The sequence below is a fragment of the Maniola jurtina genome, chromosome 13, assembly GCF_905333055.1.
Source record: "Maniola jurtina chromosome 13, ilManJurt1.1, whole genome shotgun sequence".
NCBI lineage: Eukaryota > Metazoa > Arthropoda > Insecta > Lepidoptera > Nymphalidae > Maniola > Maniola jurtina.
In genome coordinates, this window is record NC_060041.1 from 6,229,101 (window position 1) to 6,256,652 (window position 27,552).

The 27,552-nt window shown below is 35.7% G+C and overlaps 1 protein-coding gene and 1 long non-coding RNA gene across 4 annotated transcripts in view; one reads left to right on the forward strand and one right to left on the reverse strand.

Annotated features, from left to right (window-relative positions):
* Positions 1-9,546, reverse strand: part of LOC123871404 — a 383,067-nt gene extending 373,521 nt beyond the window's left edge. The window contains exons 1-2 of the long non-coding RNA XR_006797266.1: positions 9,532-9,546; positions 4-7 (exon numbers count right to left, since the gene is read on the reverse strand). This is a non-coding gene — a long non-coding RNA (uncharacterized LOC123871404). The remainder of the gene's footprint in view (positions 1-3; positions 8-9,531) is intronic.
* LOC123871379 (LIM/homeobox protein Lhx1) overlaps positions 1-27,552 on the forward strand; it is a 98,666-nt gene that overhangs the window by 7,873 nt on the left and 63,241 nt on the right. For all 3 annotated transcript variants that reach the window (XM_045915162.1, XM_045915163.1, XM_045915164.1), the window contains exons 2-3: positions 662-851; positions 8,110-8,318. In XM_045915162.1, coding sequence (XP_045771118.1) covers positions 662-851; positions 8,110-8,318 — 399 coding nt within the window. The remainder of the gene's footprint in view (positions 1-661; positions 852-8,109; positions 8,319-27,552) is intronic.

The following is a 27,552-nucleotide window of genomic DNA, read 5'->3' on the forward strand; positions in this document are numbered from 1 at the left end:
TACCCACCTTTCTAAGCCCCTTAATATGGCTAATATTATATCCTCCTAGGACCTGTCCTAGGTCCAAGTGCATCACAGGCGGATATGAATATACCTATTATGGATTAGGTACCTAATATTATAGGAACCATCGTAGCTTTAGTTTTAAGTTTACGTAATTAATTGTATTACTACTAAGTAGGTAGGTATATCATCTTACAAATCTAACAATTTTGACCATCAAGAGAAATACAATAGGTAATACCTATTTTGAATAAATGATTTGAGTTTGAGTTGAATTAAAAGTTGAGTTCGAGTTACGCTTATTAAACTCTATCCACCAATAAAACTTAGACAAGTGGGTTGCATAAGTCAGTTCAATACCTTCGTGATTGTTTGAAGGAAAAATGATCCAAAGTTAGCAAACCCTAACTTGTGCAATCCATTTACGATATAATATCTACCTAACCTACCTAGAAAAGAGTTGGTAGGTCTACCGTTTTTATCATAAATAGTAAAAGGTTAAGTATTAAATATTTTGTGTCCTTTGCTCTCTCATCTTCCACTCCGTTCGTGTGGACTGAAGAGGCATGTACGAGTATGATGTACCTACCTATTATATTTATTTAACTAGTAAGTAGATGTTGTGTCCTTGGCTAACCATCCTTTTATTTGTCACCAGGACGTGGCGAGGCAGGCGGCGCAATGGCATGCGCTGGCTGCGAGAAGCCCATCCTAGACAAGTTCCTCTTGCACGTGCTCGAGCGAGCATGGCATGCGGCGTGCGTGCGCTGCGCCGACTGCCGTGCGCCGCTCGCCGACAAGTGCTACTCGCGGGATAACAAACTCTTTTGTAGGAATGATTTTTTTAGGTAAGTTTCTGAGTTAAATGAGCAAAGAAATTGGGTTTTTATGCGATTAACAATACGAGAGGTATGCATTAATAAATACCTTTCGCACGTGCTCAAGCGAGCATGGCATAGCGGGATAACAAACTATTTTGTTGGAATATTTCTTTAGGTAGGTAAGTTTCTGAGCAAGGAGATTTTTTAAAAATTTATAGACTAGCGCTTGACTGCAATCAGACCAGGTTGCAAGTGATGTAGCGGGCTTATACATAGCAGATGCCTATTAGGTACTCTTTACTTGAAGGTACCTCTACCTACCCATATTAAAATTGCTTAGCTTCTTTGATCGATTAAAATTAATTATCTTCTTTGTTCGATTAAAGATACGATTTCGTAGAGGTATTCATAGACAAGTTTCTCGAGCACGTGCTCGAATAAGCATGCCATGCTTGGTAGGTACAGGTTTCGAATTTTATTTTACACAGTGTCAAGAAAATTACAAAAGTGTCTAGGACGGACGGTTTATAAAACTTTTATTGCACTCCGCAATAATTGACCAAACCCGCGTTACTAAAGCGATGAAAAGAGAAGTTAATAGGAATGAAAAAAACCCGTGCACAGTGGACGCTTCAGCATTTTTTTGTAACGCAGAAGACGCAAGACGTTGCGAATCAGTAGACACTGTAGGCTCGCCCCAGGGCCAAAAAGTTAGTTTCTTCGAATACGATTTCTTTAGATTGTTTTTTACAACGCCAAGGAAGCGCTTTGTTCTCTTGCAAAAGTCGCCAGACAAAAAATTTAGCTGAAAATGCCAGCAAAAAAGCAAAAATAGCGCAAGAAGACGTGTACCTAATGTTGAAAAAACTAAATCTAGACTCTTGGGTTTTGTGGCTTTTAACGAAATCATTTTTATTTTAAAACGGAATAGGTACTAATGCAATGCTTCAGGGTTCCGTACCTCAAAAAGAGAAATGGAACCCTTATAGGATCACTTTGTTGTAAGCGTGTCAAGCTGTCTATATGCCAATATTATGACACTCACGGAATCAAAACCTATAGAATCATGTTTGGCAAAAAACACATTATTATTTTATAATTATGTATTTATTAAGTACATATTTGGCTTAGATATACACAAGTAGGCTAAAGGAAAAATTTCGAAAACCATAAAGTAACTATATCGCATAAAAATTTGCAATTGTAAACATATTATTTTTGCAGTTAGAGATAATTTAAGCGATAAAATAGTTATACGCATCCTTCCAAAGTACAGAACCCTCGGTGCGTGAGTCTGACTCGCACTTGGCCTTTTTTTGCATGCAGATTTACGATTTGTTATCTGTTATGTGAAGAAGTGAATCACAAAATCTTGATAAATGACGATTTTGTATCATTTATGTAATGCTTGTTTTCAAATTATAAAAGAATTTACTTGTGAAAAAGATTTGAAGAGATAGGACTTGTAGGTACATTTTACACGGCATTGTGTTGATTTTACACTAGATATTTAAAATGCGAGTGAATGACTTGAACATGGCATCATACAAGTCAGTCACTGTAACGGAAAATGTAGAAACAATTAAATATTGTGGCAAGCACTGCAAAGTGTAACTACCCATTTCGTAGGTAGGTACCTATCTACTGAGGCACCAAAAATCTCTATCTAAGCACAAATAATAAATGATGATTGCATAATATGAAGTAGGTACTCCGCGTGGATTTAGGTTTTTTAAAAATCCCGTGGGAACTCTTTGCTTTTCCGGGATAAAAAGTTGCCTTTGTCAATTTCCGGGACGCAAGCTACCTTTGCACCAAATTTGATATACCTAAATCGGTTAAACGGATGAGCCTTTAAGAATCCTGTAGGAACTCTTTGATTTTGCGGGATAAAAATTAGCCTGTGTCGGTCCCTGGGATGTAACTCTGTACCAAATATCTTCAAAGGGCTGATGACCTTCAGCAATTTACTTACGAATATAAAGAAAGAAAGTAGATGGATCATCCATCCATCTACAGAAGACATCTGCAGAATTTAGTTGACTTTGCCCAGGTACAATAAAATTGCTCTCTCTAAGTAGAAGAGTGCATTAACCTTTTAATACTGGTACAATTACGAACTTAGTATTTTTAGAGTTCCGTACCTCAAACGGAACAACGGAACTCTTATAGGATCATTTTGTTGTCTGTCTGTCTGTCCGTCTGTCCGTCTGTTGTGTCTGTTAAGTAAACCTATAGGGTACTTCCCGTTGACCTAGAATCATTAAATTTGGCAGGTAGGTAAGTCTTACAGCACTAGCAAAAGAAAAAATCCGAAAACCATGAACTTGTGGTTACATCACAAAAAAAATTAAAATGTGTTCATGGACAAATAATGATTAGTATTTTCAATTTTCAAAGTAAGATAACTAGGACCAAGTGGGATATCATATAATGAAAGGGCTTTACTTTCACTTTACATTCTAAAACAGATTTTTATTTATTTTTATGCATAAATAGTTTTTGATTTATCATGCAAAATGTCAAAAAAAATACCTAGTACGAACTCTCGATGCGTGATTCTGACTCGCACTTGGCCGGTTTTTTTTTGTTCTAAAACCAAAACCACATAATCGCCCAAGTAGATATTATAAGTTGCCTCTCGAAATTTTACAAAAAACAAATATTAGTATTATTAGAATTGTTGAATCACATGGCGCCCGAAAGTTTAAAAAAAGTCATTTTGTCGCAGGTCAGCGGAAAGGGGTTCATTAGTGTTTCCGCTGTATTAATGCCTTCATTTTTTATTTAAGAAGAGATGGTCGATGATATTACAGAAGCAATGCCAATTCACAAGTTTTACTCTTTGATTTTTTAAATATATAAAGGAAAAGCTGACTGACTGACTGATCTATCAAAGCACAGTTCAAAGTCAAACTACTGGACGGATCGGGCTTAAAGGCATGCAGATAGCTATTATGACGTAGACATAGTGCCTAGTGGTAAAATAGAGTTAAAAATTTGTGTAGTCCATGCGGACGAAATCGTGGGTAAAGTCTAGTCCGGGATTAAAGTAGTCTATGTCTCCAGGATGAAGCTATCTCTGTACCATGTGATACATTCACATGGATGAAGTTTTTAAAAATCTCTTGGAAGCACGTTGGATTTTCTGGGACCAAAAGTAGCCTAGGTATATTGTCTTTCCTCGGGATGCAAGCTAAGACCATGAAAATCTAGCAGACAGATAGACAGACAGACATTTTGTATTAAATAATATTACTAATATAATATACGCGTAAGTTTGTATGTATGTATGGATGGGTGTTTGTTACTCTTTCATGCAAAAACTTCTAGACGGATTTGGCTGTTTGGAAAGGAAATAGTACCCTGGATTAAAACATAGGCTACTTTTTATCCATGAAAATCAATGAGTTCGCACGGGATTTTTAAAGACCTATATCCACGGGTATACGAAGTCGCGGGCATCAACTAGTATTATATGATTTAAATACCTAATAGTAATTAATATAGTAGGTAGGTATAGTATGGATTAATTATGGATAAACATAAATCTGGATCTTGATAATCATCTTCAGAGCCATGAAAGAGTTTGCGTTTTTGATAGCGGGTTGCCTGATGACTTCACTTAGTGACATTTCGTTTTCCTCTCTTTAAGGCACATCATTTCCGTTGGTTAGCATCACCCAGCTCATTATTGTTTGTTTTAAATTATTTACAGACATGCCTTTTTTATGTAGAATTTTTTCCACTTTTTTGCGGAACATAATAATTATTATTTATTACCTACTAGAGGATGCCCGCGACTTTGTCCGCGTGGATTTAGATTTTTAAAGATCCCGTGCGAACTTTTTGATTTTCCGGGATAAAAAGTAGCCTGTCTGTACCAAATTTCGTCAGAATCGGTTAAACTGTTGGGCCGTGAAATGGTAGCAGACAGACAGACAGACACACTTTCGCATTTATAATATTAAGTAAAGATGTCATTTTCATCCATCCATTTTTTATTTATTTATCTATTAATATTAATACTTATGCATAATATTATGTGTTAAGATACAGTAACGTAACGTTGTTGTCCATACCAGATCCAAAATCTTCAATAGGTACGAATATTAGGGTGCCTTATCAGTTAGGTTAGTCTAACACTAAAGTCGTGTGGAATGTGGAAGCGAAGTGGGGAAAGCACGATATAAAATCCACCAAATACCTTCACTTCATTTTCATACTTGAACGCGTTTTAATTCTATAAAAATTAATTTACATTCGATAGAATTATAAAAAAAACGCACCGTATAACTGCAAGGTTTAATTTGTGCAAGCATCTTACTTATCTATGCATATTGCATACCTACTTATCGTCAAAGATGCAGGTATTTTATGAAATTACGTATACTTAAGCCGTTTATATAACTATTCCTAGACGAATTTCGAACTACATATTTGAAAATTGGCGGCAATGATCAAACTTAGCGTGGCGGATTGCCAGTTCGCGCCAAAGCGGGCTTATGTTTTATTCATGCACAGACACCGTTTATGCAAATGGGCCTGGTAATAATTCAGTGCGACGATAAAATAATGAAAAAAAAAAGTATTTAAAACAGATACAAGTAGAATCTAAATCATGTCATTTTGTTCCGATAACTTCGAGATTATTTTATTTAACTTATTTACTGTTTTTTAAATATAACGGTTTGCGCGCAAAAATGATCATCAACATCAACCAATCGTTGGCCCAATACTGCCACAGGTTTCCTTTCAGAATGTTTGGTTTAGGTCATAGTCTGTCACGGAGGTCAAATGCGAATTGGTAGATTTAACACATCTTTGAGGAAATTACGGCTACGGAAATTTGAGGGAATTAAAAACTCTCAAGCACGCAGGTATCCTCACGATGTTTTCCGCAAAGTTCATACTATGTACAAAATATTCCGAGATTATTTTTTTAATCATCTTTAGCAAAGAGGATAATAGGGTAAGATGGAACTTTTATTATACCCACCCAATATTTTGAAGTTAATCAAATTAAAGGACTAGATACCTTAAATTCCTTTCATTATTAACTATTATTTTTATGTACTTATTTATCTACTTTTTTATTATTCCTAGTGGTAAGTACCGGTATTTTAAGTTCTAGAATCTAGATACCCTAAAATCTTATATTGCCTGCTCGCTGTTTTTACTAAGGCATCAGGAAAATCTGTGTCGAACATAAACTGCTGTCCCTAAGAGCATCGACCAGATCTTAACTAGGCTTGCGTTCGATTTAACTAGATTATTACAAAAACAGGTGCCAATTGACCGGTTGCGTGTTAAGAGTCAATAAAACGACTGTCATCACGACCACGGCGGCCTGGCTTTGGTATTGACCTAAAAATCACCGCTTCGAACATTACTCACGAATCTGACTGACACCGTTATCACGTAATTCTAAATTTTATGTCTGTCATAAACGGTTGATCTATAACACAGCCTTGTAAAAAACTTTAAGACGAATGTTTTCGGTGCGTTAAAAATACAAACGGCAGAAAAAATTGTTGAAGGTCATGAAACTTCCAAGAGTCTAAAATAATGTTTTGAAACTTCCGTCCATATATATTTTGGTCGCATTCCATAAAATAATTTACTAAGCTTTGATTCATGAAAAACGCGAGAACAAAATTATGATTTGAGGCGTTATTTACCTAAATATAGATAATGTTTATATTTTTCAAATGGTTTAAACTTAAAAATGTAAGTTTGAACTTATAAATTTTATAATTGGGCCGATGATATCATTGGTATATGGTATCTGCCAGCATATCATAAAACTCTAAATGGATAAATGCCTCTATGATGATTATAATTCGTCTAATTAATATTAACTGGTTTTTTGGTTATATTTACTAGCATATTATCGCGACTTTTCTTATGTACTTAAAAATACTGCAATATATTTGAACCTTTCGTTATAACTGTCAACAAATTAGGTTGGTATGACCATGAATTGACAATAAATGCAATTAGGTACTTTACCAGTAAGAAAAAATAAGTTTATGAAGTCACTGGCATAGCGTGGGAAATGCAACTTAGTTTTATCCGATTCATAATAGCATTGAGTAAAATGACATTAATTTTTGTTTAGAGACTCGTAATATTGCAAGAAAGATGGTTTTGGAAAGGTCATTCAATAGCGGTAGGTACATAATTATGACTAATTTATGGTTATAACTAATTTACGGTTAATACGATATTGTTGCGATTTCAATATCATATAACAAAGTTGATTGTAAGCAGGTATACGCTCATACTTAAGTTGTAAAAGTATTTCGGTTGCTACAAAGTAGAATGATTTGCTAGTTGTGAAACATTCGATAAGCTCGCTACCGACTACTACCTACTTCCGGATTCAATCTTTACAGAACATAATCTTCATATTTACATTTTAACATAATTCTCCGAACCAGTTAACGAATGTTAATGTTATATTTCATCGATTTACTGATAGGTTACCGATATGTCGATGAAGTCAAAAGGCGTCTTTATTATGTTAACGATTAATATTTCATCATAGATTGACATAAAACCTGGCATTCGGTGGTGATTTATTCGTTTTTTAATCTAGCACTCGGTATTTATATGGATTATTATTATGATAAAGTTGGTATTTAGCAATCAGCTGGTCATCAGTGTCAAATAAAAACGATTCAAAAACGGTTTTACAAATGATTTTAAATCACGCAATATCCAAAGTCTATTGTATGGAATGTACACAATTATTTGGGGAATCAAGTATTAAAAGTAGTTTTTTGTGTATATTTTATCTATTTAGTAATTATATTAAATTATTTATGTGTAGCGCAAATATACCTTCCTTTCAAGTATTTCTCACTAAATGCAAAACACCATCATCATCAATAACTCGTTGCCGGCTAACTACTGAGCACGGGACCTCCTCTCAGAATGAGAAGCGTTTGGCCAGTCTACCACGCTAACCAAATACGGATTGGAAGACTTCATACGTTTGAAAATATTGTGGGAATTGGAGAACTCTCAGGCATGCAAATTTCTTGACGATGTTTTCCTTCACCGATATAGCAAATACTACTTAATTGCTAAAAAGGCACACAGGCATATCTCCGAAAAGTTAGACGTGTGTGCCCGGGATAGAGCCCCCGACCCTTCGACTAGAATAGGAAGTCGATGTCTTTACTTAGGCTACCACTGCTTTCCTTAATGCAAGTAGATAATGTAAACTTCTCTTGTGAAGGCTGATTGGGAATAAAATGTATAAACATTTTGTTTACAGACGTTACGGTACAAAATGCAGCGGCTGCGGTCACGGAATATCCCCATCAGATCTGGTTAGGAAAGCACGAGAAAAGGTGTTCCACCTGAATTGCTTCACCTGCCTAGTCTGCAGGAAGCAACTGTCCACCGGTGAAGAATTGTACGTGTTAGACGACAACAAATTTATATGTAAAGAGGATTACTTAGCAGGGAAGGCGCCGACGCATTGTGAGTACTTTATTGGTATTTTATTTCATTTTACGTTTTTAACACCTTAAGGCTTAAATTGTACGGCCATTATAAAAAACCTCGTACGAAATTATGAGCTTATTGTAGCAACCGATACGCCTCATAAAATTATGTAGATTACACTGAGAGCTTAAAATAAGAGCAATTACTCATTCTTGATGATGCAATGTAATAACTTAAACATCTATTATTAAATAAAATTCTAATAGAAGGGAAATTTAGTGACCTTCGTTACCACACAAATGGTCAATGCCACAAAATATAAGTATAATATGTCAACAAATAAATTGGTCTAAAATTGGCCGCTACGGTTCCAACCACTTCATTCAAACTAAGCATTAATTTACGCAACTTCAATCAAACAACTACACACGGTATCACGTTTGCATTCGAAGGTAATATTGCTATAAGAAAAATAAATTAGGTCTTTTATTGTCCTCACTTCAAGTCGAACCCAATCGATGTTGAATAATTACTTTTCTAAAACACGACCAGACCAGGTCCCCTTCAATTTCTGAACGTGACATGTGAGAATTGCATTCTCAGTTTAAAATGCGTTTTTTATTGTTTAAGAACGTATCGTGGCAACAATAAAACTCGGGGCACCCATTTCGAAATCGGATTTCTCGATCAATACAAACCGTAACCGAATCCGAGGGAAAAAAGGAACGAAAAAATCGAGGCACTGGACAAAAACCCAACCGCATTACACATTAGCCACGTCTCCACGCGATAGTACCATAGACATCTTTTTATTTTTGTTTTTTACAGCTTGTCGTAGGCAACAGCTTGACGCGAAAGAGAAAAAAATGACTGATTGTAGACATGAGAGTTTAGGAAAATTAAATACAAACGTACAAATATTATGATTGCTGGTTTGATATCTATATTATAATTTTTTGAAAAGGTCTGATGAGTTTTTTATATATTTTGATAAAGGGCTTTATGAAACAAACGCGTCCTTCTGAGTTTTAATACGACTAAAGATCTGGTATTACTGGTTTTAGAAGGTTGATTAGTATGTACTCTGTGTTAATGTATTCTGTTTGCGCTACTGTATCGTCTTCGAATTTGAATATCATTAAATTTGTAATAAAAGAGCTTAATTACAATAAAACCCATGGGATTGGTGGGTTTTAATTGTATGCATTTTAATTAATTTAAAAAATGCTTTAACATATTTAGTTACTACTGAAATTTTTGTCTCAACATGTTTTCGTAGGTAGATAAAAAATACAAGTTTTTTATCCTTCAGTTTGTATATAATTTTTATGGAGTAAAATTTTTGAAAATTACATTTCAAACATGTAGGGAAATATGACTAAATCATACGTAGTTACTCCAATGGCAGCATTAATAATAACTAATGATTAATAATAACGTAGATATACGTGCGTGGTTTATAAAACTCGGGGATAAAATAGCTATCAGTGGGGTAGCCTTGTTTACCCGCGCCTACCCACAACATGTGCTCGCCCGCGGCGCCATCTATTTGCACAGGGTAATTGTGTTTAGACATTGTTACTGGAATAATACGCGTAAATAAATAGCCAGGGGAAATTGAAACGAGTGTAATGGAATGAAAAACGTGAAAATATTGTATTTGAAACGCGTTATGATTGGAAAAATCCGAAACACTGTGCCGATGCCAAATAGTCCATTCATTAAAGCAACAAATATTGGATTATTAAAACTCAACGAATATTGTGAAAAAATTAAAATCAATAATATCTAGGTAATATTCAATAGGTAAATAGATAAGATGTCTATAATGTATTAAACTGTGAATAGGGATAGCTTTGCTTTTTAAACTTGGACAGTTAAGAGGATCATTGTCAACGATCCCCCGTCGATTTCCTACGTATGATATTATTGTTCTCATCTCTATCTGCCCTGGTTCGTGTATTCTCGGTTCCTAGATCGGTGCATTTGTGATAACCAATTCTAATTGCTGTGATTGGCTGAATTTACCATGTTCTTGCTGCGACAGTGAGTTTGAGCCACTAGCGGAACAATGTTAGCCGGTCAGAAATGATTGCAATTAGTCAACCTGTATGACGTCCGTGTTCTGTTTTTGATTACAAAAAAGAAAAAATTGTTGTTGCAATCATCAATTTTAGCAAATAGTGAAAGAGAGTCGACCAATCAGAGGTCACAACTACCGTCACACTCTCTGTGAAACTATGGCAGTAGGCTTACCGAGTAATGAAATCAATTTTTCATTCTGTAATGTCATGTGGCAAGTAGGGTTGCCACCTGCCTCTTTTTGATTTACAGGCTACCACCATCAAAAATACGGGGTTTAGATTTGAAGAAATTTAAAAATTTGAAGTATTTGAAGAAATAGGCGGTGGTTCTCTCTGAAATGCATGGAAAGCCTATTTAGATATTTCAGTTTATTTGTAAGTTTTGTATTTTTTCTCTGTATGTTGCCGTGTCTTGATTGGTGAACTGTGTTTGCAATGTGATTTTAAATAAAAGATTTATTTATTTAAATAGCTTTTAAAAACTCTAGTTTTGTAAAGCAAAATGTTATACATTTCATGCATACAATCTTTGCATTTTAACTTAAATTTACATTTAACTTGTGATTCCACCTTCACAGTATCAATACTATGGCCGTAGCCAGGAATCGATTTCGGGAGAGGTTTTATCAGGGCCGGAACTGAATCCTGTCATGAGGAAAATAACATTCGCTCAACTTTATGGGCTAATTACCTGGTTAGTGGAATTTCGCCTTTCAATTTGACAGTGAGATAAAATACAACAATAAAAAAGCGCGAGCGCAGTGAGCGTAAGTGTTTTTGGTTCAGTTACAGAAAGAATTAAAGTGAAAGGGAAACGAGTTTAGCCATAGCAAGATTTTATTTTTAAAGCTCCCTATCCATACTAATATTACAAATACGACAGTATATCTATTTGCCTATCTATTTGTTACCCTTTCACGGCCCATCTTCTTTACCAAAATTTTGGTACTTACTATTCAGAGGTAACTTGCATCCCAGACATAAACTTTTTAGCCCGGAAAATCCCCCACGGAATTTTTAAAACTCTAAATTCATGCAAACGAAATTGCGGGGCTTACACCAAGTAATACAAATTCAAAGCGCGAGTGAAGTGAGCGCGAAATGTTTGATATATTTCCAAAAAAAAATTGGTAAGCAAATGCAAGAAATAGTGTAAGTATTATTTTAGGCTTAGGTTTTTGACGGCTTCCCAGGCGCAGTCGCCATTTCTAAATTTCTGGTCTGGTGGGAGGCTTCGGTCATGGCTAGTTATATGGTTAGTATGGCCCTAACGGCCAAGAAATTAGACTGCATCATCACTTACCACTAGAAAAGATTAAAGTCACGGGCTAACTTGTATAAAAAAAGGCTAACATCCTCAAACCAAGCCCCGCCGCCTTGGCTACGACCATGATCAATATCGAGTGGGTTTCGGCTACGCATTGCCGCAAAAGGAAAATATTCTTTCTACTGGACATAACGTCAGTGTTCGGTTTCGCCAGCCAAGTGCGAGTCAGACTCACGCACCGAGGGTTCCGATTCGGGTATTTTTTTCGACATTTTACACGAGAAATCAAAAACTGTTATGCATTAAAAAAAATATGCATAAAAATAAATAAAAATCTGTTTTAGAATGAACAGGTAAAGCCCTTTCATATGATAACCCACTTGATATATGTAGTTATCTTACTTTGAAAATTGAAAATACTAATATTTGTTCATGAACACATGACAGACGGATAGAAGGACAGATGGACAGACGGACAGACGGAAAGACAGACAGACTGATAGACAACGAAGTGATCCTATAAGAGTTCTTTTTGCTTTTGAGTTACGGAACCCTAAAAATATTTAGTTTTATTTGCCCCGTATTTTATTTTCATAATTACCGGTTTCTCTATCCTGACATACGGGGTAACCAGTAAAATACGGGGCCTCTGGCAACCCTATTCGGAAAACACTGTCACATTCAAGTTAATGTCAAATATTTTGTTTTCAATTACAGAAAGCTGCATCAATCATTATTACAATATTTTCTTTGTTGTGATTGGCTGAATTTTTGAGTTTCAGCCAATAAACAGACTGTTTGCCAATTAAACGTCATAACAATATAAATGCCAGAAAGTTTAACCAAATAAAACAAACTTAATGAGAACCTAGTGAGAATGCAAACGGCACACAATTTATAATACATATTATGTTAGTCGTATATAATAGATATTATAGTAGTCGTTCACTTTGGTAATAGTCAGATTGTCATCAGTAAAATTGATATTGGTCGATGTATCGTAAATTATTGTTTCGGTGACAAATATTTTTATTATCTATTTATCTTCGAACAGAATGGAATAGAATGAAATGGAATGGAATACAATGATAAATTTTTATTCCTGTAAACTTTTAGGTAAACTTCAAAGTGTTTTTGGATGGTCAGAAAAATTTACCACTGGTTCGGAATGCCGTTCCTACGTTTTCTAGGGTTTCGTACCTCAAAATGAAAAACGGAACTCTTATAGGATCACTTTGTTGCTATCTCTCTGTCTGTCGTGTGTGTCAAGAAAACCTCTAGGGTACTTCCCGTTGACTCAAAACCATGAAATTTGGCAGGTAACCTAACTGCGTAATTTTGGGTAGTTTTTTTAATCGATAAAGAAAGTTTGCGACATTGTTCAATAAAAAATTTGGATTCCAACTCCTCAATCCTGATGTTGCAGGGGACCTGACTACTAAAGCTAATGGGATTTAAAAAGTGTCGATTATTAATTGATATTGAAGGTATCTATACCAAGTAAACACTTTGTCGTTGACCTCAACCCTGATGCTGTAAGAAATTGCATTCCTAAATCCTGGTGATCCCTCGGGATTTGAAAAGGATAATCCGTTTAAATATTCTTACGTGATACAGAAACAAGTTGCATCCCGGGGACGGGCTATTACGGAGAGGCAACTTTTGTTCTGGGAAATGAAAGGATCGGGATTTTTAAAAACCTAAATCCACGCGAGCGAAGCTGCGGGCATTAGCTAGTTGTAAATATATTTAGAAGCTACTATAAGATAATAGATAAGGTACTTATTTCCTTATATTTTTATTGTATGGCAGCGCGCGGTTTTAAATTATAAATTGCACGTCCTGTCCTTTTCTGTAATACATTTTTTTCTCAATATCTACCGCTTTATCTCATAGCAAGAGTCCGTAAGACATAATACAGTGAAAATAGGCAAAATATACAATTTTTGCAGTTTCCACGTCAGTACCTGTCGAATTTTTCTAACAGTGTAAGCAGCAGAGCTGAGTTTACCATCAAGTGTTGATATGTGGGTGTTCCATAGAAGCTTTGCATCTAACATTATACCGAGAAACACGGGGTTCTCCTTTACTTTCAACATATGATTATTTATCAATGAATTTATGTCATTTAAGGTCCTGGTATTGGGCAGTGTGAATTCAACACACTTAGATTTCTTTGCATTTGGAAGTAAATTGTTAGCAATAAATCAGAGAGTGACCTGTGATATGGCATTACATATAGTATACATTGTCAAAAATTATAATATTAAAGCTGTGCGTATTGCGTGAGGAATAGGTTGCAAGAGAGTTGCAACTTGCAGGGTTTGATGCATACGCTATTGCCAGCAAACATGAGACATATTTTTATCTACAGGCAACGTCTGAGTAGGTAACGCATACGTCTAACGCAAGTTGAAATGTATTTAGTTAGACCTATCGACAAGTTTGGAGTCGGGTGCAGTCTAAATGTGGCCCGTGTGTTTAGACTGTCCGTTTCTGTCAGTTTCACGTGTCGTCCCCCGCACTTCACCACCCCGCTTGCACAAATCGAGACAGCACGAAATTTTCAAGATTTCTGGGTGTAATTTCTGGTTTTCGTAGTTCCCACATAATTATAACAATATAAAATATATAACGATAATTTTTTTACTACATAATATTCATTAAATTTTCTAGGTCTGTGGTTTTTCCAAATTTCATTAAATTGCTTCGTTGTCTAGAAAAACGAGCACAAAGTTGGGCCTTTTTTTAAAGAAAAATACAAATCTTTGAGCCCCTGTAATTTTAAAACTACATATTTTTAGAAAAATCTAAAACACCACAGACACAGATATTAGTTTCTAGACTATGTCTGCAAAATTTCATGGACTTTGGTTGCTTAATATTCAAATGAAATGGGAACTACGATTGTATGGAGTAAGTGACGGAGAGAGCTCTGTTAACGAAAAAGTGGATTAAGAAAGATAGGTAATTATGGTTCTTATTCGCTTGTATTGTACATAATTAAATCTTTAAAATATAGGTACTGAGATTGAATTACTTACCATACAATATGATATCTATATGAAACTTGGACTACGGAAACCCTGATTTACCAAGTCTAGGTAAAGTCTAGGGCCTAGGTCTAGTCTGAAGAGTTCTTTGGTAAGGTCGTTAATTTTGTACTTACTTTTACCAGAATTAACTTGCTTAATCCTAGGTTTCTTGGGAGTAATAACTAAAACAAGTTCGAGTTTTTTTTAATGATTGTCTTTCTCTCGCTTTCAAATACACTCTTGGGTAGGACATAATATTATTATGTGCTACTCAAGAGTCGGAGTGCTCAGATTTAGTCTTGGTTTATCTATGATTATGTCTTGGTAAATCCTAGGTTTGACCGCAAAATCCTGGGATTTACCGTAGTTCGAGCTATTACACTAGCTTAACTTACTTAAACCGTGTTGTAAAGTTCATTGAATTAATAATATAGCTAGAAAATAAAGTCTAGAAAAATAAGCAAAATATTTTAACGCAACGCGCACAAGTTTTACCCTTGCAGGGGGATTAGGTCGCTTAATCTCCTACGGGGGCTTAGTTTAGCTAGTGGAAACGATTACTTGTTTGCCATATCATATATTATCTGTATCAGTTCAATGCACGCGAGGGAGAGGGAGATGCTATCTGTCCTTATCCCTTCATAAGAGTTTTGACGGGTAGGGTTGTTAGATGTAGAGCTTGTCTAAAGATTTTTGTACGTACCTACCTGCGTACAAGATGTTAATATTAAAGCTCTTGGACTGACTTGTATAATTTGAATTTGTATAATTGTATATTTGACTTGTATAATTTTTAGCACTTCCTTGCGCGAGGTTGTCTTTAAATATGGTGATAAATAAAGACTAGCCAAGTGCGAGCGAGACTCGTGCACCGAGAGTTCCGTACCTTGGAAGGATCCTCATGTTTAACCCATCGTCGGCTCACTACTGAGCACGAGTATACTCAGAATGAGAAGGGTTTGGTCAGTCTTCTACGATGGCGAAGTGCAGATTAATCACACACTTTAAAAATTATGGAGATCTCTCAGACATACAGGTTTCCTCACGATGTTTTTCTTCACCTTAAACCAATCGATATTGAACCGAATAGTTAGAGGTGCGTGCCCGGGATCGAACCCCCAAGCTTCTGTATAAGAGGCGGACCTCTTAACCACTAGGCTATCACGGTTTATAAATTAACAATAATTATTGCACGTAAATTAATTACACTGTAAATTAACAATAAAATGTAGGTAATGCTTCGGTTTTTAACCGACTTCGAAAAAAGGCGGAGGTTCTCAATTCGTCGGAATCTTTTTTTGTTCTTAATTTGAACTGTAAGAATGTCACTCATGAGTGACATACAAACAACAAAGCGATCTTTTTAAAAGTTTCGTTTTACCGCTATAAGATACAGAACCCTAATACGGAGTTGCCGTAAAAATACTATAATATTTCACAAAAAGCACTAGGCTGTCATGGCATGGAAGCGTCAGAGCGTAGCCATTCTAAACAAAAACATATCCGGGCACCCCGTGTTTGTTGCAAGGTAAACAGCCAGCAGCTTCACCGCGGGTATTTGTACAACAACCCTAAGAAAATGAATATGATATAAAAATAAAATAAAAGTTTTTTTGTTTATAAAGAATACTAGCCCAGTTTATCATGATGACTCATATTCCCCTTTCCCCTCCAACTAAGCTAGCTTGTGCTAGGAGTAAGTATGACAGTGTGCAACGGGTGGGGTTTGAACCGGGGACCTTTTGGATTTCAGTCCTGTAACAGTTGAGCTATTGAGGCTCTATAAGTGAAACTGAAGTAGGTATTTAGTGGACTTTTTTAAATATTTTTTTTTAGTCTGTAAACTTTATATATCCCTACTAATAGTAATATTGTAAATATTCTGTCTTTCTGTTACCTTTTCCCGTTAGACAAAATTTGAGCTTGACGAAAAAGCTAGTGAACTAGGTATGGCCTAAAGGCCATTCTCATTCTGAGAAGAGGTCTATGTTCATTAGGTACATAGTGGACCGATGATGGGTTGAAATGTTGATGTTGACTCTTACGCTGAATTTTTACTGTACCTTCTATGTATTACTTGTTTAACTAAAGTAAAGTTACTGGGTTGTTTCTGAGACGTATTTCTGAAAATCGACCCTTGTTTTTGAGAAAAGTTAACTCTAGAAACACTGCTAATAAGTAACTACTTTTTTCAAACAAAATAATGGTATCTGAGCACCGTTTGTTTTGCTATATCGTCTTTCATTGTAGTAGCACATAGTAGAACCCTGCGCGTGTGTTTGATTGATAAGCGTTATCGGGCCTTACCGAGCAGGGGTATCCATTCAACCATCTTGACTGGGGACCGGAGTGCTCCCTTGTTTAATCGAGAAGCTTGGAGTGTGCATGCAACTCTTTGATTCAACCAATTTTATAAAAGTACTTACAAAGTTCACATCGATACATCCGACATACTGCTTGATAGAAAAATAAAAAATTTATATGTAGCCAACCAAAGCCGCTTATAGATACTCACTTAGATTTTTTTTTTACATCTACACCTAAAATAATTTTTTTAATGTTTATTAACTTGGATATCTGATCACATAATACATAGGTTATGTACCCATGCCTGATGCCATGAATGCCTAATACTAAGAAAGTAAGATTAATTACTAAGGAAGTTGGTTACTTGGTACTACTCTACCAAGAATATCTTATATTCCGCTGTAATTTTAGTATTTGCAAAATTTTCTTCCGTGCAATGACACATTTTTTCTTACCAGGAGAAAAACTACAATTTCAGTAAAAGTATTCACGAACTCCGGGCGACACGAATGTCAACCGGGAAAAAAGTATAAAACACGAAATTACAGACGTAAACAAAACCATTCAACCGCAAATACTGCGAGGGCGTCGGAATTTAATCCTAACTCTCCCGCAATAAGATCTCATGTTGTACAACTGTATCGCTACAGTCACGTCTCTGTACTAGTGAAGTGACGTAAACTCCTCATAGTCGAGAATAAGTACAGTTATGAGCGTTTTACAATTGACAATTACAATAATTATATTATTGTTCACTGTAGGTTTGAGTCAGTGGCGGTCTTAGGGGATGGCGAACGGGGCAATCGCCCGGGGCCTCGCTCTTACAGGGGCCTCGCGCGACAACCCAAGCAAATTATAAAAAATATACATTTTTTAACTATATTTTTTATTTAAAACTTTAGATTCTGATCTTTAATTACTTATTAAGATTAAAACATAACGGTAAATTAAAATAAAGTTAGTTAACTAATTCATCGCTCGGGGAATCCCCGTGTTTTATTTCGTTCGTCAGTTCCTGTCACCTTAGAATTATTTTGCTTGTAGTATGAGTTACAAAATTGTTACCTACTGGTAAGGTTTTGGGGGTTCAAACTCCCAGACAAAGAAAGTGTAAAATAGACTAGGTAGTTCTCGAATGCCTTCAGGCTCAAAATGTCGAATTCCTAAAATGTTGAATTTGCAAAATGTTGAATTTCGGAGTTGCTAATAAATGTTAGATCCCAAAATGTTGGATTCGCAAAATGTTGAATTTCAATTCCCAAAATGTTGGATCTTAAAAGTAAGCTTTTAATTCGCATATGCTTAAACGTAATTCACAAAAAAAAATTCAAAAGAAAAATAAAACCGACTTCAAAAACCACAAACACTAAAAAGTAAAAAAATAACTTTTGTTTAGCTACACGTGTAATGTACCTAGGTATGAAGCCGAGCGAGCATATTAAAACAAAATTAGAAATACAAGAAGAAGCTCGCCCGACTTCATACCTAGGTACATTACACGTGTAGCTAAACAAAAGTAATTTTTTACTTTTTAGTGTTTGTGGTTTTTGAAGTCGGTTTTATTTTTCTTTTGAAAATTTTTTATTTCACAGTTTTTAGTGGCCCCCCTGTACTATAATATGCTATGCCCAGTTAAAACCCTAATGTTTACTAAGCTATTACACTGATCGCGAGCAATTTGCTCCTATCCGTTGAGGAGTTCTGTTCTCCATCTCCGAAGATATTCATCAAATCTTCACCAAATTTATATGAGACCACCTGCACAGTATACCCTTTCAAACAAAAAAAAAATTCCAAATTGGTCCAGGGGTCTTTGAGTAATCAGGGAACATACATAAAAACAAAAAAAAAAGATTCCGACGAATTGAGAACCTCCTCCTTTTTTGGAAGTCGGTTAAAAAAAACCGGGCAAGTGCGAGTTGGACGCGCGCACCGAGGGTTCCGTACTCGGGTATTTTTTCTGACATTTTGCACGATAAATCAAATACTTCAACATTCACACAACACATTCACACAACACATTCACACAACAAATTCAACATTATAAGAATTCAACATTTGCATTTTTGGAATTCAACATTTTGGACTTGAAGGCTCGAATTTACCAATCTCTTATGTAAATATATCGAAAATTTTGCGCTCGCTTCGCTCGCGCTTTTATGTTGTATTAATTGAACCTCGAAACTTCGTTCCCATCGATTCGGGTTTTAAAAACGCCGTGGGAACTCTAATTTTTCGGGATAAAGCATCTATGCGCAAGCTATCTCTGAATAATACCAAATTTTAGCTAAGAAAATGGGCCCTGAAAAGGACTTTGGCTAATATTAATATGGTTTTTTTCGTAAATATATCAAAAATTTCGCGCTCGCTTCGCTCGCTCATGTATTGTATAAGTTGATACCCGAACTTAAACCACATGGATTTAAGTTTTTGAAAATCCCCCTGGGAACTCTTTGTTTTTCCGGGATAAAAAACCTTGAGAAAAGTAGAATGAGGTGCTTTGAAACATAAAATGTTGTTACGGCTGAGCTCGTTTATATTTCTCTTATTTATCTGTATTAAACAAAAAAATTGCGCTCGGTACCAGATCTTTCAATTTTACTGAATCCTATTTGACCGGCCCCGGCTTCGCATTGGGAGCCTATCTATTCCATAGACAAAATATGGGTATGAATGTGGTATACTTGTGTTATATTATGGAACAGGTAGGCTCCCCGTGCGAAGCCGGGGCGGGTCAACTAGTTATGACTAAGAGTCTACTTTCTACTAAGCTTATTATACTGATCGCGATCGTTTTGCTGACATCCGTTGAGGAGTTCCAGCCTCTGTTACCGAAACTGTTCATCAGATCTTCACCAAACTTACATGGTACCAAGTACCAACCTCACAGTACACCTTTGTAAAATTAGAAATGTGAAAATCGGTTTAAATTTGACGGAGTTATGGAGTAAAATCGATAAAAAGTTTGATCCCGTATCTCAAAGAATCCCTAATTTTTAGGATTCCGTACCTCAAAAAGGAAAACGGAACCCTTATAGGATCACTTCGTTGTCTGTCTATCTGTCCGTCGTGTCTGTCGAGAAACCAATAGGCTATTTCCCTTTGACATAGAATCATGAAATTTGGCAGGTGTTAGCACAAGTACAGGAATAAATCTGAAAACCGCGAATTTGTGGTCACATCATTTAAAAAAAAATTAAAATATGTTTTAATTTTCAAAGTAAGATTTTAGGTAGTTTTACGAGTCTGTTAAGTGCACCGACAGCAGAAGGATTCAAGTCTATTATTGATGTATTTCTGCATAGGCAGTAATATCTCTCCACTTGTATCTGTTGCATTCCACTATGTTATTTAGAATGTAATTGTAATTGTATTTTAGGTTACGATGGGGCTGGCGTGTCCGTGTCGGACAAAAGTCCCAAAAAAATAAAGATTAAAAAAAAAAAAAAAAAAGTAAGATTTACGAAATGAGTTCGCGTGATCGTGATGCCGGTAGAAAAATTGAGTCAGGTAGTTCAAAAAGGAAACGAGCTATCAAAAGAAAGCAGGTATAAGGAAATCTACGTGGATCTTTACCCTTTGGTCTTATCATTCGTTAGATTATTGTGCTTTAATTAAAGATTTTAGTCTTAGGAAAAGCCGCTTATATCAATTTAAAAATTTATTATCTCTGTATTTGTTAATTTCTTCTCTTGAAATCTTTCAATGTAAAATATTTTAAAACTCTATTTATTTGTATAACTTTAGCATTTCTCTTTAAACATGAAAAATACCTAAACTAAACAACCAGACCTACTTTCGCATCAAATACTTTTCACTAAGGACAAACTAGGGCCTCGCAAGACCTGCTGCCCGGAGCCTCGCAATGGGTAAGACCGCCTCTGGTTTGAGTCGATTGCCGATCGATTTTTTTCATATGAATGTAGCCTATGTCACCCGGACCATAATAACGAATCGATTGACACCTCATTCATCAAAATCGGCTCAGTAGTTTAGGCGCTACGGTGGAACACATATTAATAAAAACCTACATATTAAGTAGGTACATTCATACTTGATACAGACTGTTAAAATCATAACCCTTCCCTTGTTTTTTTTCCGGCGTAGAGGCTCGTAGCGTAATAAACGTCGGAAATATTATGAGGAGTTGAAAAAATGTTAACACTCCAAAGTAACTTGTAAAAAGCTTCTGTGAATTCAAAGGACTCTTTGAACGATTGTCAAGTAACGGAGACAACGAAAGGATCTATGGCACTAACTATCTGGTACTACTTAGGTACCTGATTTTGACGTTTTATTTATCAAACACGCTGTATGTGTTTGTAGGTCGGTTCTCGTAGTTTATCGTAGTCGGATGATGGATCTCGTCGCATCACTAGCCGGGACACGAACAGCGTGGAATGGAAGAGACCGATAGAATCCTATTTCGTACCCCACCCCCGGTAGCTGGGGGGCGGGTTTCTGCATCCGACGGACCGATCAAGTTAATAACGGCTGTATTTTCAGACTCGATTATTATTAATACGTGTCTTTGCACAAATGAAATGGTTGAAATATTTTTGATATTTAAAAAAGTCCAAACCTCAGCGCATATTATTACTAGATGGTGCTCGCGACTTCGTCCGCGTGGAATTAGGTTTCTTGAAAATCCCGTGGGAACTCTTTAATTTTCTGGGATAAAAAGTAGCCTATGTCCTTCCCTAGGATGAACTTGAAAGCTACTACCTACATACCTACGTCTTCAAAATCAATTAGACAGATGGGCCGTGAAAAGCTAGCAGACAGACAGATATAATAAGTATGTATTATATCTGTTCAACTCGGTTCAAAGGATGGGTCGTGAAAAGTTTTTATATTAGTATGGATATGAATATTCAGTCGGGATTTTCTTAAAAACTTGGTCACATTTGTGGTGTTTGCTTGTACCTTTCTTCCTCCTACCTTCGAATAAATTCATTTTCTTTCTTTCACTTGATACTTACGAGTAGAACTTTCAGTGTAACCGGGTACAGACTGCACAGCAGACGTCAATAGGTACCAGTAGATGGCAAACTCTACTATGAACATACCCGTAGCGTCGTTGTAGAGGTTATAGAGAACGCCAGGCGCTGAACCTTATGAGGCTAGCAGTCGGTTCTTGTCTAACATGGCCACTGCGATTCTGTCCTGCCTGGCCATTAATTTTTATTTATCGTTAAAACGATCGATAGGTAGCGTGCTCGTAAAATCGTAGCAGTAAACGTTTATGTTTGAGTTTTATGATCTTTTAATGCAGCGTTTTTGAAAGCTCGCAAGTCCCGAGTTTCTATTTTATATGGACTCGTGGAATTGGTAGTAAAACATTGGCGATGATGCGTTTGAAGGTTGTATCCATCCGACGATGCAAACGACTTGTCTAAAAACGATTTTCATCCATCAACGTTCATCTTTAGACGTACCTAAACCTGTCTCTGATTTTGCAACTAAACGCACTCTGTTAATCTGTTAATTCGTGATCACTCGTAGATAATTATTACGTTGTAGCATATTTGGATTTCTGTGCGTTCTAGCCATCGATACAGAAGATTCTATATCGATGGTTCTAGCTTTTACTCCTCGATCCAGATCCGACTCGCAAGTTTCAAAGTCAATATACTTTGTTAGATAAAAGTATCTATTGTTAAAGGGAATCGCCTATTACTGTTTGCTGTGTTTATCGGAAATATGTAGTCAGGTGTATTAAACTTCGTAGTGCAATCAAAACAGGTAAAAAACTAATCGGTCAGCGATTTACAACGTCAGGAGCGTACCCCGAAGGCAAATTATCGATAATCGACGGACTAACCAAATAGCCGGTGTCGATACAAGTTATCGACAATAATCGTTATAATCGTCTGTGCCGCGCGATTGTTGCCGGTCGCCATTATGGGACGTGCGCAGCGTTTTTGAGACCAACCAACAAAGTTAGACCTAACGAATAGGCAGTTCTGGATGAGCTTGCTTCGAATTATAGTAACAGACGAGCTCATTTTAAAATGGTACTCTCAACAACTTTTTGTGTACGCTTATTATTTAAATTATTATTTATTAACCGTAATTGTCGGCGACGATTCGAGGGTTAAGTCCGGCGTTTAGCGTAATTTGGTTCGAGCTTTTGAGGTTATTAGTAAATTATTAGTTGTCAAACTGTGGGGTCGTACTTTATGGTCATTTTGGAAGTGGCTTATTAAAAAGGTAGGTACGAGTTATTTTCAGCGTGATGGCCCATTAAGCGAATGGAAATTCTAAGTTCACGGGGTCATGGACCAACACCAACTTCTAAAAGTTTTAATGCGTAGGTATCTATAGCATGAGTACTTATTTTACTGCGCTTTTAGCCGTGATTATCTGCGACAATAGCCTCTGATTCGATCTGCTAAAAGTTTTAGTAATGAATAATTTTACTTACCTGATTATATGAATCTGGTAGGTACCTACTGTTTTCATTGTTTTTGTGTACCTACACGCTAGGTACACTAATCGTAGAACCATGTCGGTTTTGCAAATACATAATTCTTTAAAATTGATTTTTACTAGGTATATTTTGGTGCTAAAACATAAATATATCAATCAACCATAGGTATTCTTAAAACAGACCTTTTTACCAGATGTACCCAAGTGAATTTTCAGTGCTACAAATTTTTTGAATAAAAATTTACAAAAAAATTCCTTCCCATTCTAAATATATTTTCAGAAATTATTTAAAATGAGATGGAATACCTAATTACTACTGTAAAGTTTCACAAAACGCATGCGTCACTTTTGTACCATCATGGCATAGTAGTAGGACTAGTAATCTTTTTATAACCATAACCATAGGTATTCTTAAAACAGACCTTTTTACCAGATGTACCCAAGTGAACTTTCAGTGCTACAAATTTTTTGAATAAAAATTTACAAAAAAATTCCATCCCATTCTAAATATATTTTCAGAAATTATTTAAAATGGGATGGAATACCTAATTACTACTGTAAAGTTTCAGAAAACGCATCCGTCACTTTTGTACCATCATGGCATAGTAGTAGGACTAGTAATCTTTTTATAACCATAACCATAGGTATTCAACAGACCTTTTTACCAGATTTACCCAAGTGAACTTTCAGTGCTACAAATTTTTTGAATAAAAATTTACAAAAAAATTCCATCCCATTCTAAATATATTTTCAGAAATTATTTAAAATGGGATGGAATACCTAATTACTACTGTAAAGTTTCAGAAAACGCATCCGTCACTTTTGCACCATCATGGCATAGTAGGTAGTAAGACCTCCTAGTCCTTTTATATCCAAAGTTCTAATAAAAAAAGAAGCTCTTTCGATTAGGTATGGCGTAAAATATTTTTGGTTTAATCTAAATAATACATTTTTGTAAACTTTTTTAAACTTTTCATTAAGTAGAGTGTTAACGCTTGAGCAAGCCACAAACGGATGTAAAAAATGCTTAGATCTACTTACTTAGATATAGTAATATTTTCATCCGTTAGGCGTTACGTGGTGGTAGGCACCTAAACTGTTCTACCACGATTAGTATTTCGAATACTTACAAGATTGATATTCCTATAATCTCTCGGATATTCTCGCATTTTCAATCGTCTCAAATAATAATCAGGGTTCAGAAAAACAATTAGAAAACATTAGATATTGTTTGAAACACGTTCAACACATTTTTTTTAAAATAAAAACATTTTTAAAACACTTGTTTAAAAACAAGGCCAACCCTGCAAATAATGCATACCTATCTACATAATATTTTTTCGGATTAGGTATTTCGTTTCTTGCTGCACTTTGCATTGTGCCGAGGTAAATGGCGTGAAATTGACGTCGGTCGATTGTATTTGACTGTTTCTGCTTGCATATGATCTGAAATTAAAAAAGAGAGAAGTTCATTTAACTCTCGTGAACTCTGAATTGAATTTACAAAAAATGAGTAAAAAACTCCGTAGTGCTAACTGGTGTAGTTTATGAACGATTTCGTATTATTTATTTCATGCTTTCGATTTTGTAGAGCTTGTAGCTTGAGCTTGTTTGACAAGGTTTTCTAGCCCAAAGGGATGACACCTAATTTCGTTTCAAAGTCTAATCCCATTTGAAGTTAGACGCTCCCTATCCCGCACCGCCTCATACCCCGATTGCCAAGTCGACCTGTCGCGTACTTAGGTATAGGTAGGTATAGGTAGTGGTTGGGGATTTAATTACCTAAGTTAAACTATTTAGGTAACAATATCATTATAATATAATATCATTAATACCTAAGAATTACTAGCGTACCTATGCCACTCCTGATGTCGTTCACTAGCGTCCACCAATTTGTAGGTAGTAGCTAAATAATAATGTACTTACATAATTATAGAGTATAGATAGATAAGAAACGATCTTACATTTTAGAATATCATTATTAAGTAACTAATGCTGAAGAAAGATTTGGCCGTCTTTCTAGACTCGAGACGGACCATCCCGTCTGCCACTGATCGGAGGATGCCTAATGCCCATTTAGTACAATCTGATACTAGGGCATGCTACAGAACCCTAAAAATGTTACTGTCGTAACGACCTTTCAGTTTAGATTTCGTGCGATGACCTTCGATTCGTATTGTGAGAGAAAAAGTTTTGCAATTTTTGGTTAATTTTCATTCGAGTGTCACGCGACGTTGGGTTTGGCTCGTCGATATTTTTTACCTGGTAATGAAATTGTCTTCCGTACATCACGGGTGATCTGTCTGTATTTAGATACCAGGTTTTATAGAACTCCCTAAAAATGTCGTACCTACTGAATGCCGTAGCCCGTAGTAGGTAGGTACTTACTACCATCGTTGTATCGATGCTTAGGTACTACACAATACTACCTTGGCAACTAAACCTATTTTTTTGTAGTTTTTGTTTTAATAAATAGTTCATTGGTCTCACAATAATAGTAGTAATTTTGTTTGAAATAATTACATACATACTTAGGTATCTATGGAAATAATAACTTAATATTATTATTAGATAATATGTGCTAAGCTAATATTTTGGAATTTTCACAATTTTCTGTGTAATAATGTAGTTGTACTTTTAAGAATTAGAGGCTGGGACATTCAACACATTTTTCACAAAATATGGTACCTACCTACTACCTACCTGCTAACTTCTTCTTTCAAAAACTCTGTAATAATTGTTTTAAAATACTTAGGTATTCAATAAGATCCACTTGAGGGGATTTGGCAAAATTTTTTGTTTGACTCATTTTTCATGTTCAACAAGTGTGCTGAATTTTTTTACAGAATATGCGTCTATAATAGGTATGTAGCGTAGCGGTAACAAGTTCTTTCTGTCTAACTTTATAGCTGTTTAGTGTAAGTAATGTAATATAAAATGGCTGTAGGACACGGACGACTAGACGAACAGACAGACAGATGGGCTGGACGAAACTATACCTAAGGTTCCGTATTTTACTACAGAACCTTAAAAAGGCCTATCGCGTGTGAGACCTCAGCCGGTCGGGGCAAAGGCCTCATCACACGCGTTTAATTGGACCCCCTGAGCCCCCATAAAACGAGCAACAATGGTAATTTATTGATCTGCCATCGATTATTATTCTATACCGTCTTTAATGTTACTATATTTCCCTATGGCTAGAGGTGCTATGTTTACTAATTAGAAAAAACAATTTTATTCTCTCATTTATTAACACATCTCATTCCTATCATATTTAAAAAAATGTTTACAAAAATAAAATAACAGAAATAACAATCAAATAAATAACATAAAGAACAAAAAACTAAAATAACGGAAGCAACAAACAATAAACAACAGAAACAACAACAAAATTGAATAACATACACAACAGAAAAAAAAATACCTAACAGAAGCAACAAAACATAAAATAACAGAAACAACAAATAAAATATCAGAAATAAGTAGGCACAAAAATATATTTATCAATTTTATTATACCTAATAAGTTAGATCAATTCGCGTAGTTGATAATAATATAGGTATAGGTAAACGTAGCATGTAGAGATCCTTTAGAAAAACCGGCCAAGTGCGAGTCGTGCCTCGCTCTAGCAAAAAATACTTACCAGTTTCGCACTCATAGTTCGAACTTCGACTTAGTGCAAATGTGGGTATGTACGGAACCCTGAAAGAGCAACATACCCACATTTGCACTAAGTCGAAGTTCGAACTATGAGTGCGAAACTGGTAAGTATTTTTTGCTAGTAAAAAATGGAGTCCTCTTTTCTTAGATTTTCTATATAAAGGATAGGATAAGTTTTGCATAGTTATTTATAGGCGAAGTACCTACTTGACGTTGCGTCATTGAAGATACAAGATAAAAGCTTTACGAACTGCCTGGAATCTACAGCGGAAGGTCAGCAAGAAATCTTCAGGCATTTAGGATTACTGGGTCAACGACCCCATTCCACCATAACAAAACATTCTCAGAATCACATAACTCATCTACACAAACATAATGACATCCGACACTCAATTGAACGCTTGTTCAGTCAAAACGGCCCATTCATCACAAAACATATGCTAACAAACCGACCGTGCCATTATTCAACTTAACCTTAACACTTT